Raw genomic sequence first — 15,006 nt, 5'->3', positions numbered from 1 at the left:
AACCCCACATCAGACAGAGGTCTAATCTCCAAAATATACAAAGAACTCAAGAAATTGGACACCAAAAGATCATATAATCCAATAAAAATATGGAGTACAGACTTAAACAAAAAAATCTCAGCAGAGGAATCTAAAATGTCTGAAAGACACTTAGGGAAATGTTCAACATCCTTAATCATCAGAGAAATGCAAATCAAAACAACTCTGAGATTCCATCTTACACCTGTAAGAATGGCCAAGATCAAAAACACTGATGACAGCTGGGCGGTGGTGGCGCACGCCTTTAATCCCAGCACTCGGGAAGCAGAGGCAGGTGGATCTCTGTGAGTTCGAGACCAGCCTGGTCTACAAGAGCTAGTTCCAGGACAGCCTCCAAAACCACAGAGAAACCCTGACTTGAAAAACCAAAAAAAAAAAAAAAAAAAAAAAACACTGATGACAACTTATGCTGGAGAGGTTGTGGGGTAAAGGGAACACTTCTACATGACTGGTGGAAATGCAAGCTGCTGCAACCCCTTTGGATGTCAGTGTGGTGATTTCTCAGAAAATTAGGAAATAACCTTCCTCAAGACCCAGCAATACCACTTTTGGGTATATATCCCAAGGATGCTCAATTGTGCCACAAGGACATGTTCATAGCAGCTTTGTTTGTCATAACCAGGACCTGGAAACAACCAGGGGAAAATACCCCTCGATTGAAGAATGGATAAAAAAAAATGTGGTACATTTACACAATGGACTACTACACAGCAGAAAAAATAACAACCACTTGAATTTTGTAGGAAAATGGATGGAGCTAGAAAACATTATTTTGAGTGAGGTAACCCAGACACAGAAAGACAATTATCACATGTACTCACTCATAGGTGGTTTTTAAACATAAAGCAAAGAAAGCCAGCCTATAAATCACAATCCCAGAGAACTTAGACAACAATGAGGACACTAAGAGAAATAAATAGATCTAATCTACATAGGAAGTAGAAAGTAGAAAAAGACAAGATCTCCTGAGTAAATTGGGAGCATGGAGACCTTGGGGGAGGATTGAAGGGAGGAGGGGAGAGGCAGGGAGAAGAGCAGAGAAAAATGTAGAGCTCAATAAATATCAATAAAATAAAAAAATTATCTGAAAAAAAGGATTGTGGTGGCCTTTGTGCATGGTTATAGTTGTGACAGGTTTTGGTGATCAGGTATATAGATCTGTGTGAAGTCCCCCTGTGTGGCCTTTTAGCTTCTCTTTTGCTGGAGTTTGAAATAAGTCACTCGGTCTTGATTTTAACACTGTTCACAGTATATGGAACATATTCCTCAGCCTTGCTTTATGAGAATGCCTACAGCAATAACATTTCGGTAGAAAGAAGCACATTTTGCAAGTTGAAATTTTAACTTCTAAATGGTATTTTCCAACAGAAAGAACTAGAAATTTTAAGAGACATTGTGAACTCTATGGCTAAGAAACACACACGGTACATATATTGTGTGTATACATATATGCACATACATATATGTGTAGTATATATAATAAGCCTGAAATATTGTGAAATGCCACAATTAAGGAAATGTTCACCAATTATTGGGCTATGTCAAGAAGACTTATCCTCTACTGGAAAAATCTGAAAAATAAATAAAATTATATAAATATTTTGAGGATCATATTTGTAATCCTTTTAGGGAAAAGGAATTTATTAGTATGCTGTGTTATAAAATAAGTAAATAAATTTACAAAAAGAGAAAATTCTACCCCATGGAAAGGAGAGCACCAACCAATACATTTAGAGAAGACAGATAAGACAAATGCCACTTGGCAGTGAACACAGTGGTATTTGCAACAGTGGACATTAAATCTGGTAGATCAAGTTACGTGAGCTAGCCAGGTGTTCTGGTGCTTGTCTATAATTCCTGCACTTGGGAGGCAGGAGGCAGGTTGGGCTACCTAGTGAATTCCAAGTCATTCTGGGCTCCATAGACTCCCTAGCAAAACCTTGTGTCAAAAATCCATATAAAAGATCATTATTCTCAATGTGTCTTCTCATAAAATTCAACATAGTTCAGATGCTGAGATGGGAAAAGCTGGTAAATTCCAATTTAATTAGCTGATAAAAGTTAGTTTGTTTCTTCTCTATAGGGACAAATTCCCATTTGGTGCTCCCGATCCAGTGAGAAATGCAAGCATTTATGATCTCCAATGCATGAGTCCTGGGGAAATACTACACAAACAGGGAGAAAGGGTATCCATAGTGATGGACCATCATTCAAAAATGCCCTAGAAATCTAGCTGTTATTTCAGGCAAGAGACTTGGTTTGAGATATGGTATTTACATTTTACAAGTGACCCTGAATCTATAAACAATATGATTGAAACTACTGGCAAATCTGAACGAGACAGCAAATTAGATTCCCCAGTTTTAAATGTCTTTGTACTTAGGAAGTGCACATAGGAAAATGAAGAGGCGGCGTCACGTCTACTTACTATTTATTGTCTTCATGAGGGGCTTTCTGTAAGCTCTACTTATTTAAACTTTAATATCAACTTGAAATTATCTCAAAATAAAGAAAAAACACAAACAAAAGCCAAAAACAGACAAACAAATAACAAAACCCCCACAACTCTAAGCCCTGAGCCCAGGCAAGTGGCAGATTCGACCTTCTTAACAGTTGCTTTCCTGTCTGCCTAGTGAGAGCCCTTTCCTCAGGCTCAGTGCTCCACTAAGAGCTGGCCTGCTGAGACTCACTGTGCCATGATGACTTCTAGCTTCGACTGACTTAGCTTTCAGACCTAATCCTTGGCCCATTTATGATTTACTAAAGTATCTAAGGAACCGTGAAGCCCCATGGGTAACATTAAATGCTACAATTTTCGGGACTGTGGTGACTAAATTAATTCATACTGGTGTAGATGACTATGGGTCTGAGGGCTTTGTTCTGTCAACAAAGGAGGAGGGGCAGTAAGGGTGGAATTCTCTGGGAAGCCAATTTAGAAAATCCTGGGAAAGGGAGAGAAAAGTAGTTTGGAGTCAAGGGGCTTCCATGGGTTTTTGCTTTAGCTCAGAGGTCAACTCTTCTACACGTATGTTGTTTAACTCATCTTACAGTCTCTAAAACACTCCTCTAGGGTCCTACGATTGGGTATTTTTCAAGAGTTCTGTCTGAAAATCCAATAGGGTTCCTGTTTTGCCTCTTGTTGGATGCTGCTGAAACATGATGGTCCTAGCTTGGTTTCCGTTGCTGTGAAGACGCAGACCCAACCCAACTCCGTTTATTTTGCTTGGAGGTTACACAGTCCATCGTCAAGAAAAGCCAAGGCAGAGACTTGGAGACAGCAACTGAGGCAGAAACCATGGAAGAACAGTGCTTACTAGCTTGCTCCCCTGGTTTGCCTTTTTTTTTTTTTTACAGAGCCCAGGCAGGTGCCACATGGGCCTCCTAAATTAATTAGCAATTAAGAAGATGCTCACAGATGTCCTCACTGTCCAATCTAATAGAGGTCATTTCTCAATTGAGAGTCTCTCTTCCCCGCTATGTCTGGATTTATGTTGAGTTAAGAAAATGAACTGTAATGGCAAAAATGCGGTTTATATAAAGAAACATGTCTAGAATTCTACCTGTGGGACCCATGTGGCAGCCAGAATATGTGTGTATACACTGTTTGTGAGACTCATTTAGTGGAATTTATATCTAAAATTTTAATTGGTAATTGACCTTATTCTCAATTCTAGTATTGTAAAACATCCAATTCCTTAAAATAGAACAAATATAAAATAAAAACAAATGTTTTCCTTAGGTTTTGTTGTTTTGTTTTGTTTTTCAAGACATGTTTCTCTATATGGCCCTTGCTGTCTTGGAAGTTTCTCTGTGGACAAGGCTGGCCTTGAACTCAGAGATCTACTTGCCTTGCCTCATGAGCGCTGGTATTAAAGGTGTGTGCTATCACGCCAGGCTCCAAAGTTTTGATTCTGTATCCATTATTTGTTTTGCTATTCACTTCAGACTTTCACTCTTTTCCTGCTTGTCCTATGGCCACTACACTAAGAAACTTAGAACTCAGGTATATAGTCAATGTTATCTGCTAAAGCTTCATGCAATGGGAATGAGCTGTCCACTCCCTTATATTATGAACGCTAATAACCTTTACACGTGGCCTGACGTACATACTCCTTTCTTCAATCAGATGTTCCGAGAAGTCCAACTTCTTACAAGAACAGATATCTATAAGAAAACAAGGCATATTCTGGAATCCTACTCAGAGAATATACTGACTGCCTTTTCTGTGGCGGACAATCCAATCAACACTGCACTGCAAGAGAAGATGAAACACTATACAGATGAAGGAGTGCTGAAGTGTCAGTAAAGCCCAGAGGCGGGGGAGGGTCATAGCTATGTCTGTAACTACAGGGGTGGGGGAGGGTTGCAGCCATGTCTGTAACCACAGGGGTGGGGGAGGGTCACAGTCACGTCTGTAACTACAGACAAAAGAGTTTTGCTGCAATGAGTGAAATTCGAGGAGACAGGAAAGAAGTTTTGAAATGAGAGAGAAAGAAAAAGCCTAGGTTCAAAAAGTACACTCAACATTATAAAGTTATATTATGGGCACCAGTACCCTTTAACTTTATAAGACACACCACAAGGCCAAACACATTAAATCATCATGGCCAATGGACGCAGCACAGACCGTTGGCCTCTAGAGGGGAAACTTGAAGTTTGGAAGTTTTCATTAGAATATCTTTGTTCAAAATGGTTGTGGGCGGGGTGGGTGGGGGGAAGCAATCAGAGTAGTGTTTGTTGTGCAAGCATTGGGACAAAAGTTCTAGACCCCAGAACCCATGGAAATGCTGGGCAGCTGTGTGGCCATCTGCAATCCCAGCGCTTGGGAGGCAGAGACAGGATTCCGAGGCAAGATGGCTAGCTGGACTAGCTGAATGTTCAACAGGAGATGTTCTTCAATAAATAAATGGAGGGAGACACTGGGTGTCAACTTTGGGTATCCACACACACTTGCATGCACACCCACCCATATGTAAAGATGCATACACATATGTTCACAGACCACACATACACATGCTCAAAGTGGTTGTGAAATACTTGAGATTTGCTCTTCACACTGGAGGGTAACGATAATTTACTAAAAAGCAAACCCATCTTCATGGTAGGTTTTCTTACAATTTCTCAAAACCCATTTTCTTTACATGGACATGCTTGTTCTGACAGATATGAAGATGACGGCCACATGTTTACTCCTCCCAGATGTTTTTGGGGATGATCCCAGCCTTTTTGTCGTTGTGAATGAGAAGGTATGCATTATGTTAATGGTCATTCATTTTATACTTTCACATAACTTATAAGGTCAGTGATCTAATCAAGTTGTTTTTATCATACTCACATTTAGGCTACATAGTAACTAGCTCATTTAAAGTAATATTGTGTGAATTTCAGGCATGCTTTATCATTTTGCTGATTTATGTATCAATGGGTAGTGACGCCATTCCTCTTTCTTAGGTGCATGCATCAACCCCGGTGCTGGAGGTTAAAAACCCTTTCCACATCAATGGTTGTGAGTTCTCTCTGTATCTGGACAAAGAGAAGCTTGCCAAGGTGGACGACTGTGTCACAGCCCTGGCTGCTTTGGTGGCCGCTTTCCGTGTGTTTGGGATTGAGTGTCCAAGAAGACTGTCCCAAACCTTTAACTTCCTGGAGACCTTGATCTTTGATGCACAGAGTCCCTGTATTCCATCTTTGAAAGAAAAGGAAATCAGATCTCAGCTTCCCATCACTTAAGAGTATCCGAATTAGCCTCCGGGGCAACCGAAGCTTCATAAACAATTGCAGAATCATTTAAGGTTGCCTCAGAGGTAGGGATTGGAAAAACCATGTTGGCCGGGCGGTGGTGGCGCATGCCTTTAATCCCAGCACTCGGGAGGCAGAGGCAGGCGGATCTCTGTGAGTTTGAGACCAGCCTGGTCTACAGAGCTAGTTCCAGGACAGGCTCCAAAGCCACAGAGAAACCCTGTCTCGAAAAACCAAAAAAAAAAAAAAAAAAAAAAAAAAGGAAAAACCATGTTGTTTTTTGTGTCAATGAATTTTTGATGTGTCTGTCCTTAACTTAGATACTTAAGCTCTCTGTTAAGTTTGGTAATAAAATAATACTTAAAAGTTCTGCATTTGATCTGAGTTCATAGGAATATGGCCAAGATTACATGTTCAGAAGTGTCAGTTTTTAAGACGTTATGAGGTGTATCATCCTCCCAGTAAGGGTCTGACCCTGAATGTAACTCAGTGTGATACCTTGAAAGTCCAGGAATTGGACAACAACCTATGTCTTTTTGGTTAGAACACTGATTAGAAATATCTTGAACTTTAATATTTAAAAAAGAAATACATAATCCTCAGTTTCCTTACCCCAGATGGCCTGCCTGGTCTGATACGTTTTGGTTTCCTTCTATCAGTCTTGAGGCAACCTCCTTGGTAGACAGTCTTTTTGGCACAGGGTTAGCATGCATGTCCATCTTCTACGGTTCCTTCCCCACAGGCTCAGCCTGTGGTCTATGGTCTCATTAGAAATGTATTTGTTCACTCATAATAATGGTGAGGCAGTACTTCTGAGATCTAACAAGACTCAGTACTCGGTTTTCTGAAGAATCCCACAAAGAAAAACCGTAAAGCAATAGCTTAAGGTATGCCTTGGATAGTATCATCAAAATATGTTATTTCCTAGGATGTGAACATCCTAGATATTACAGAGATTTCAGTGTGTTAATACTTGCAACACAAGTGGGTAAGCATTTTCTGGATTATTCCATCAAATGAAGTTTTAAAAAATGCTGAAAATTTTAATTTTTTTCCTTTTCTCTAAGATAAAATAACTGCCTCACAAACTTTTATTACTCAAATTACCCCCAAGAATCCATTGTTTAAAAATTCCACAATCTGTCTTCAATCTGGGTTTACTAAATTCTGAAGTGTGTCTTTCCTTATAGGGTCACAGTCGGAAGCTGAGTGTCGCCGTCGCTCAGAGTGACGGGCAGAGGCTATGGATAGATGGGCCTGTAGACAGGTCTCATTAGATCGCTATGTTGCCCTCCTGCCACACACACCTTTCCTTTGTGGTGTGTGTACTGGTTCCTGTGTGACTATGTGTGGTCAGTGGTCCATTTCCTAGAATCCTGTGTCTTTCTGTACTGTACTGTACTGTACATCTTTCGGAACCGCAAGGACAGTCCCTGCGCATCCCACAGAGGCATCTTTCTCTTTCGTCTCACCCTAAGCTATATACTCAGGCATCCCCTACCGTCAGCCCTTCCTATTTCCTCCTTTAACACTTAGGCCATATTGCAGCCATGGGACAGTGAAGGATCACATGCTTGAGGTACACGGAATCCTCACCACTCAGGGATGTTCAATGTTTTGCTTTTCCTACAACAGAACAGCACATTGCTTAGAAGAAAAGTATTTTTTTGTTGTTGTTTTGTTTTTCTGTGTAGCCCTGAGTTAAATCTTTAATAAAATTTAGGAAATCTCTTTCATTATAGATAGCATACACTTTAAATTAGAAAGAAAAACATATTCTCAATGTGGAAGAAAACTACTTGGGCTAAAAATGTGATTGCTGAATTTTTTAAAAAAATACTTATCCTTCCCTAGTACACTGACAAAAATACTCAATCCAACAGTCATTAGATCGCTATGTCCCCCCCCCCCACACACACACCTTTCCTTTGTGGTGTGTGTACTGGTTTCTGTGTCTGTGTGGTCAGTGGTCCATTTCCTATAATCCTGTGTCTTTCTGTATTATTACTCTCTGCACCCCACTTCCTCTTTAGGAAGTATGAGTGTTTGCCCACATGTAACTCCGTACACCGTATGTGCCCAAAGCGTATGGAGGCCATTAGAGGGGACTGGACCCCTGTAACCGCAGCTACAGATGGCTGAGAGTCAAGTATTCTTAACCATTGGCCTATTTCTCTAGCCTTACAACCTACGCTTTTTTGAGGCATGGCCTCTTAACTAAATTTGGAGTCTTTAGGTAGACTTCCTGGCCAATGGGCTTCAGGTATCCCTCTGTCTTTGGCCGCACAGCACCAGGGTTACAGATGTGCCTGGTTTCTACATGGGTGCCGGGGACTCACACTATCCTGACAGGGACTTCAGCAATGGAGGCAGCTCCTGGTCCGATGGTATCTTTAATGTTGTTGCTGTGGTTCATGTGTTGTTGCTTCGTCCTGGAGCAGGTCAAGCCCAGGGTCTCACAAATAAATGCCAGGTAGGTGTTCTAATATACATCCATGCCTTATACCTTTTCTTGGAAATGATGTTATTTCTGCCTTTCCCTACCTCTCCAATGTAACAACCTCCTTAAAAATCATACATATAATAAAGAGAATCTGCAATTAAGTTTTTATTTCATTCATATCACATGTAACAAGTGCAAGTTAATGTACAAATACTGAACACAACAAAAAAGGAAAAATAACAACAAAAAAGCTTCTTTAGCAGTCATGCAGAGAAATGGACACGGCAGATGTCACGGACCCTGTTTTACCTTGAATCATGACAAATGCAAAGGGCTGATAATAAACCCCTACGATGGCACATCAAAGAAAGTCCTACGTTAGAAAAGCATTAGAGAGTTTATGGAAAGAGGTGGGACTTTCCCCCAGAGTTCCAACAGCATGCCACGAAACTTTCTATTTTTAAAGCGGCCCTTGAACAAATGTCTAATCCTGGCATTAGAAAGTCCATCAAAAGCCTGACAAAATAATTTACCTTTCCCCTAGAAGTGCATGCTTACAAAAGAAACACCGCCAGCTATGGACTTATAAATAACCAGGGGCTTTCATTTAAAGTGCATCCAGATGCTTAAAAAAAAAAAATCAAGGCAAAATATTTAATAGGAAAAGGATCGCTCCACATTGGCAGCTCCCGATAGCGGCTCTGGGGACTTGTGAGCATGGAGAATTTTTGGGTCTGCTGGTGTGACTCTCTCCGTCACACAGGTCTGTGCAGTACCATTCACACACTGCCTCTCAGCTCACTCGGAGGAAATCCCGTGGGTCTGGAGGACCTGGGAGACGGATTAGTGTTTCTGTCAAGAGAACGAGTCCTTTCCTGTAAAGCACCAGTTACTTCCATGCCGTTTACAGAGATGCACACGGTAATCTCGGAGATCAAGCTCATGATCAACCCTGGAAGGTAACCAACCACACACAATTCTCCGGAGCTGACTGCTGCAAACACGTGGGCACCATGATGTACAAAACTGATCCGCTCAGATACACTGCTTCATCCAAATCTAAGTAGGTTTATATATTTTATTTTTCAATTCCGTTCTTTTATATACATTTTTTTTTTTGGTAACAACAGTAAAGATGCTGGTGAAAAGTAATTTGTTTAACAATTCATAATACGTGCAAAAGTAAAAACATGGATTCAAAGAAAGGCAGTATTTACAGTTCTTCAGTCCCAACGAAGGATGACACACAGTTAGGCAATATCGTGACTCGCGAAATTACACTTGGCTAATGCTGCAATTCCAAATATGGCACAGGGCGAACACGACTGTCCCAGGCTACACTCAGCCAGGTTTCAACGGATTTGGTTTAGGTTGAAATTCAGTTATATAAAAAGGTTTCTGAAAGTATTGAAAAAAAGAACGTGTACATGAAAGAGAATCCAACAATGTTTACAAAATGCAGAAAGTTCTTATTTTGCCTCCCCCCAATCCATAAATAATGAAGCCCCCGTTTCCCCACCCTCCTCCCACCTCTAAAAGATTTACAAAGATAAGTTTAGCTCGGTGAGCAGAACTGAAAGATGACTGGTGCTGGCCAGCGGCTGGTGAGAAGCCCAGGCAAACGGTTCCTAGGAACGCATGCGCAGTCTGGAGGGACCGATGGATTCCCGTGCGCTGCCCTTGTGAGTCCTGAAAACTTCTCCCTCAGGAGCTAGAACCGCCCTTGTGCTTTGAATAAACATGATGAGCTTTAAAGCGGAAGCTGAGGGTACCAGAATTCACCGCCTTCACAGTTCATTGTGGGAATTCTTCTCCGCAGCTTTAAACATCAGAATGGAATTGAAAATTTTGAGAGCTGGACCCAGCTTAATGCTCATAATTTTAACAATGTCTGTTTGGGTCATGAGTAAAAATGCTTCTCCATCAATTTGCTGAAATAAAGGAAGGAAAAAACAAAGGAATATGGATAAACCAGATGCAGTGTTGCGGGACACACAATTATATACAGGTGACTTCACAGCAATACTCAGAAGGCATACACTAGAGTTCATACAACATTCCTGATTTATGGGTCTTTCTTACCTAAAATCATACATCCAATAAGGTAAAACTCAATTGTCTGAAACCTTAGTCCACAGAAAAATAGGTCATACTCGCTTATAACTTCAAGTGTCTGTGTGAGAGAGAAAGAGAGAGAGAGACAGACAGACAGACAGACAGACACACAGAGAGAGAATATGTGTGTATGAGTATGTGAATGTGTGTGTGTAGAAAGCCGGAGTTCAGTTTTGCATGCCTAACTCTATAGCTCTCCACCTTACTCTTGGAGACAGGGTCTCTTACTGAACCTGGAGCTTGTCATTCCAGTTCAATCAACTGTGTAGCCAGCGAGTCCCAGGAACCCCGCTGTTTCTCAGTGCTGGAGTTACAGACATGTGCTGCCCTGCCTGGCTTTCTATTTGAGTGGTGGGGATCAAAGGTCTTTATGTTCATGTTGCAATCCCTTTACCCACTGAGCCATCTCCCCATCCCCAAACCTTGTGTTCCTCTGAGTCCTTCTTAGTCAAGAAGAATATGTTGGTTTTTTAGTTACAAAAGATAAAAAAGAACTCAGGCAAAGAACCAGTTATATATAAACACCTAACAGATTCAGCCTTCTACCGTGAGGGAAAATACAGTATTTTTTTTTTCTGGCGAGGCCATACTCAGCTTCCATAAGCAGAAGAGATAACAACAGTAGGGGTGGAAGAACGTGAGGCCAGTATTAAGCATCACAGACTGTAGGCTGTTTCACTCTTGGGGTGATTGTGCACAGCCTTTTCTTTCTAGGCCCCTTCTAAGATGAAAAGCCGAATTACAGAATAGGACACTTTGAAATTCAAAGCTACAAGATGATGAAAATGCTTATTTGGTTTAGTAGGGTGAAAATGTGACAAATTTTACACACACACACACACGCACACAAGTTTCAACCTATAAGGAATTGGATGGCCTTAAGACACAATTTCTTCAATTTCCCCATTTTGAACAACAACAAGGAAGACATTTTTTCTGTCTCAGAGTAATTGGAAAGTTTGACACAGTGAATGGCTTGATGGGGTTAAACTGAAAATTCGTTTTTGTTTTTTTTTTTTTTTGACATCCCTGTTTCTCTACCTCCCTGGATGTCTTGGAATTCATTATGTAGATTAGGCTCGCCTTGATCTCACAGAGATCTACCTACCCCTGCCTCTGGAATGCTGTGGTGAAAGGGGTGTACCACAATGCCAAGCTGCAAATTCTTTAAGCCTTCCTTTGGGTACGTCCTTCCTTCCTCCCTCCCTCCCTGATTTTATGTGTATTGTTGTTTTGCCTGTATGTATAACTGTACACCACACATGTGCATTGCCTGTGGAGGATAGAAGGAGGTAGTGGATCCCTTGGTACTGGAGTTAAAGACAATTGTGAGCCTCCATGTGGGTGCTGGGAATCAAACTTGTGTCCTCTAGAAGAGCAGTGCCGCTAACCACTGAGCATCCTGCCAGGCCCTCTTTTGCAAATTCTGCATTGAATTCCTAAGCCCTACCTAGTTGCTCAGAATGAAACTTATTAGTGGAAATAATGTCATTGCGATGGTAAGTAGCAACTGGCTAAGAAAGTCCACACAGGCCAGGTGAGCTCTTGGTCCAGGAGAACTAGCATCCACAAGACAAAAGGTTTTCTTCTTCTTTTTTTTAAAAAGGTAAATTTGGACACAGAGACAGACACATAGGAAAACAGAAAGTGAACTATCTATAGGCTACAGGACAGGCTAGAATAGACGTTAGAAGGCCGATTTCTAGGCTTGCCTCCAGAACTGTGAGACAGTTTATTTCTGCTATTTAAACTATAGATCGATGCTTTGCCATGGTACACCAAGCAAGCTACTACAAGCCTGGATTCCTTGGAATTAACTACTTGCAGGCTTATAGAAGTAAGTAGCTGTTTTTATTTTATTTATTTATTTATTTGGTTTTTTTCGAGACAGGGTTTCTCTGTGGTTTTGGAGCCTGTCGTGGAACTAGCTCTTGTAGACCAGGCTGGTCTCGAACTCACAGAGATCCGCCTGCCTCTGCCTCCCGAGTGCTGGGATTAAAGGCGTGCGCCACCACCGCCCGGCTAGCTGTTTTTATTTTTAACATCTTCCCCATTCTACAAAATAGAGAATGCAGAGGTTGTTGAAATGGCCCACTGGATAAAGCCTGACAACATAGGTTTCATCCTGGGACCCACATGAGAAAGAGAACTGACTGCCCCGTGTTATTCATCGATTGCTACATACGTTCTAACATCAAGAAAACAAATGACAGCAAATATTGGAGATGATGGGGGGAGAAGAACCTTTATCCACTGCTGGAAAGAGTGCAAGCTAGTGCAGCCCTGTCAGAAATTAGTGTAGAAGCTTCTCACAGAACAAAATATAATCACCATAAGACCCAGCTATGAGACTCCTTGGTAGCTAAAGGACTCTACATCCCCACAAAACCATGTTTATTGCTGCTCTACTCACAGCAGCAAGGGAATGCAATCAGTCTATACGTTCATCGATACTTTAATGGGAAATAAAAAAGTTGGACATATACACAATGGCATTTTACTCAGTCAGAGAGAAATAAAAATAGGAAATTTGCAGGAAAATTAGTTGGGTCTGGACATGACCATATTAATTCAAGTAACCAGACTGAGTACTGTATGCTGCCTCAAATACAATCTAGCTTCTAATTGGAAGTATTCAGGAAGCAGAATGGGAAGGGTGGTGGACCACATGTGACATGAAGCTGAAGGAGGAATACCGGGGGCAGAATGGGACAAGAGGGCGTGAACAGGGAGATGGGGGAGAACCCTGTGTGGGAAGGCGTTAGTCAGAAATAGTGTATATGAAAATGCTATAAGGAAACCTGTTACTTTTACACTAATTTAAAATAAATAAATACTTTTTAAAGATATAATCTCAAGGTAGACAGTGATAAATCCCTGTTCTTATACACACTACTGAGACATGGGTAAGACTACTCCCGGCTCTAACGGTAGTCTTTATTCTGAGCATCAAATGGAGCCAGGACTGATGCTGCTATGGGTTATGGGAAATTAAAATAATAAGGGAAAATTCCCATATTAAAGCACTGCTAATTTCTTCCTTTGATTATTTCTGTACTATGAACTATATAAGAACATGCTATTGAGTTTTGTGGGGAGTGCTAAAATGAGCCTTGTTCTACTGTGCACTATCAGGAAATGCTTTGTCCAAGCTTTCCTTGGACCTCATCTTCTGTAAGACGTTTTAATTCAAGTGGTTAATGCCACTTGTAATGCAGTTACGCCAGAAGTGTCTTCTTTGATCGCACTCGTCTCTTCCTGCCTGCTAACTTAACACATTTTCCCCACTGTTCCATCTCTGGGCTTTGATTCATTAAGAAACATATTGCAATACAGACGAACACTTACTTCATCCTTAAACACCTTTCCATGTTCTTCACACCCAGGCAAGCTCTGAATGAATTCTGACACCTGTCAAAAATAATATCAAAATTCCAAGTGCTTAATAAAAAGCAAGAATAAATTGGGATCCAAGTGCTGCAGCTTCTAAAATACATTTGAAGCTTATAGTTTAGGTAGTTCCCTCCAAACAAATTTTCTCTAATTCCTCCAAGAGACTAGACTCTACTCAGCAAATGCATTTACCACTCATGAGGCCGATATCCTTGCACTGTAGACCAAATATGACAACAACAGAAAGTAACGAACGCAAACATACCTCATCTGTGCTCCATTTGGAAACTCTACTGGCCGGGATTCCAGCCACAGTTGGAAGAAGCTTGCTTTGCTGCTCCCAGCGCAGGGGCAGACATGGAATTGGGGGCTTAAAGGAGAGAAAGACAGCTGACCGCCTCTGAGCCTGCTGGGCCTGTTGGGGAGTCTGCTGCGCCTGTGCAGTCTGCTGGGCCTGCTGGGCCTGCTGGGGAGGCTGCTGAGGCTGTTGAGCGGAGGGAGGCAGCTGCTGAGCCTGCTGCGCCTGCGGAGTCTGCTGCCCCTGTTGAGCCTGCTGAGGCGGCTGGGTCGGTGGCACCTTCGGAGGCTGCTGAGGCTGCGGTACCTGCGGGGGCTGCTGTACAGCCTGAGCCTGCTGTACTTGCGGTACCTGTTGAGTCTTCTGTACCTGCTGAGCCTGCTGGATGACAGGGGTAGGTTCTTCCCGAACAACTGGTCAATGGAAAAAGAGAAAGAAGGAAATGTGTATCTGAAAGGCAGGAGGACGGCCCCACGTGCCAGGCATCCCACGAGCTAATGACATCAGGGAGGTGGACATGGAAAGACTTTGTACTTTCAATACCACACTCATTGAGTAATTATAGCTTGCTGATGTTTGCCATGGCGAGTAAACTGTAGGTTCAGTTTACACACACTGTTGATGACTATCACGTGCTGCTCGATGGTGCTTCTAGGTAACTGTGCCTCAGGACAGAACTCTGTCCTTCAAAAATTCTGTCTGTTCGCCTATGCTTTAAATGACGCCAATCTGTAGCTCCTGCAACTTGTTCGCAGGCAGCTGGTTCTCCTGACTTGTTCCAGCCTGGGTCACTTATCATAGTGATGTTACATAGCCATCAACTTTTTAAAAGGAGATAAGAAACTATTGCAGTTCGAGGCCAGGGCTACACAAAGAAAGTCTTTAAAAAAAAACAACTATTGCAATAAAAGAAAAGAGTTAACCAAGTGGAGAGGAAATCCACTGAATAGTAGAAAATATCTAGATAATACAAAAAACA

General features: G+C 41.7%; 2 protein-coding genes across 19 annotated transcripts in view; one reads left to right on the top strand and one right to left on the bottom strand.

Moving 5' to 3' along the window:
* Nucleotides 1-5,950, top strand: part of Samd3 (sterile alpha motif domain containing 3) — a 47,375-nt gene extending 41,425 nt beyond the window's left edge. For both annotated transcript variants that reach the window (XM_075959259.1, XM_075959258.1), the window contains exons 8-10: nt 4,166-4,337; nt 5,203-5,285; nt 5,491-5,950. In XM_075959259.1, the coding sequence (XP_075815374.1) occupies nt 4,166-4,337; nt 5,203-5,285; nt 5,491-5,769 (534 nt within the window). In that variant the 3' untranslated portion in view covers nt 5,770-5,950. The remainder of the gene's footprint in view (nt 1-4,165; nt 4,338-5,202; nt 5,286-5,490) is intronic.
* Nucleotides 5,951-8,362: 2,412 nt separating this feature from the next.
* The window catches only part of L3mbtl3 (L3MBTL histone methyl-lysine binding protein 3), a 109,424-nt gene continuing 102,780 nt past the window's right edge, over nt 8,363-15,006 (bottom strand). For 9 of the 17 annotated variants that reach the window (XM_075946977.1, XM_075947015.1, XM_075947042.1 and 6 more), the window contains 3 exons: nt 13,995-14,440; nt 13,685-13,747; nt 9,868-10,152 (listed from right to left, as the gene is read on the bottom strand). In XM_075946977.1, coding sequence (XP_075803092.1) covers nt 10,009-10,152; nt 13,685-13,747; nt 13,995-14,440 — 653 coding nt within the window. In that variant the 3' untranslated portion in view covers nt 9,868-10,008. Of the gene's footprint in view, nt 10,153-13,684; nt 13,748-13,994; nt 14,441-15,006 lie in introns of all 17 variants that reach the window. The other 8 variants (XM_075946996.1, XM_075946987.1, XM_075947051.1 and 5 more) reach the window with 2 other exon arrangements.

Source organism: Microtus pennsylvanicus, chromosome 1 (assembly GCF_037038515.1).
Source record: "Microtus pennsylvanicus isolate mMicPen1 chromosome 1, mMicPen1.hap1, whole genome shotgun sequence".
In the NCBI taxonomy this organism is placed as follows: Eukaryota; Metazoa; Chordata; class Mammalia; order Rodentia; family Cricetidae; genus Microtus; species Microtus pennsylvanicus.
The sequence above is the reverse complement of the archived record's forward strand: the minus strand, read 5'-3'. Positions and strand labels throughout refer to the sequence as shown.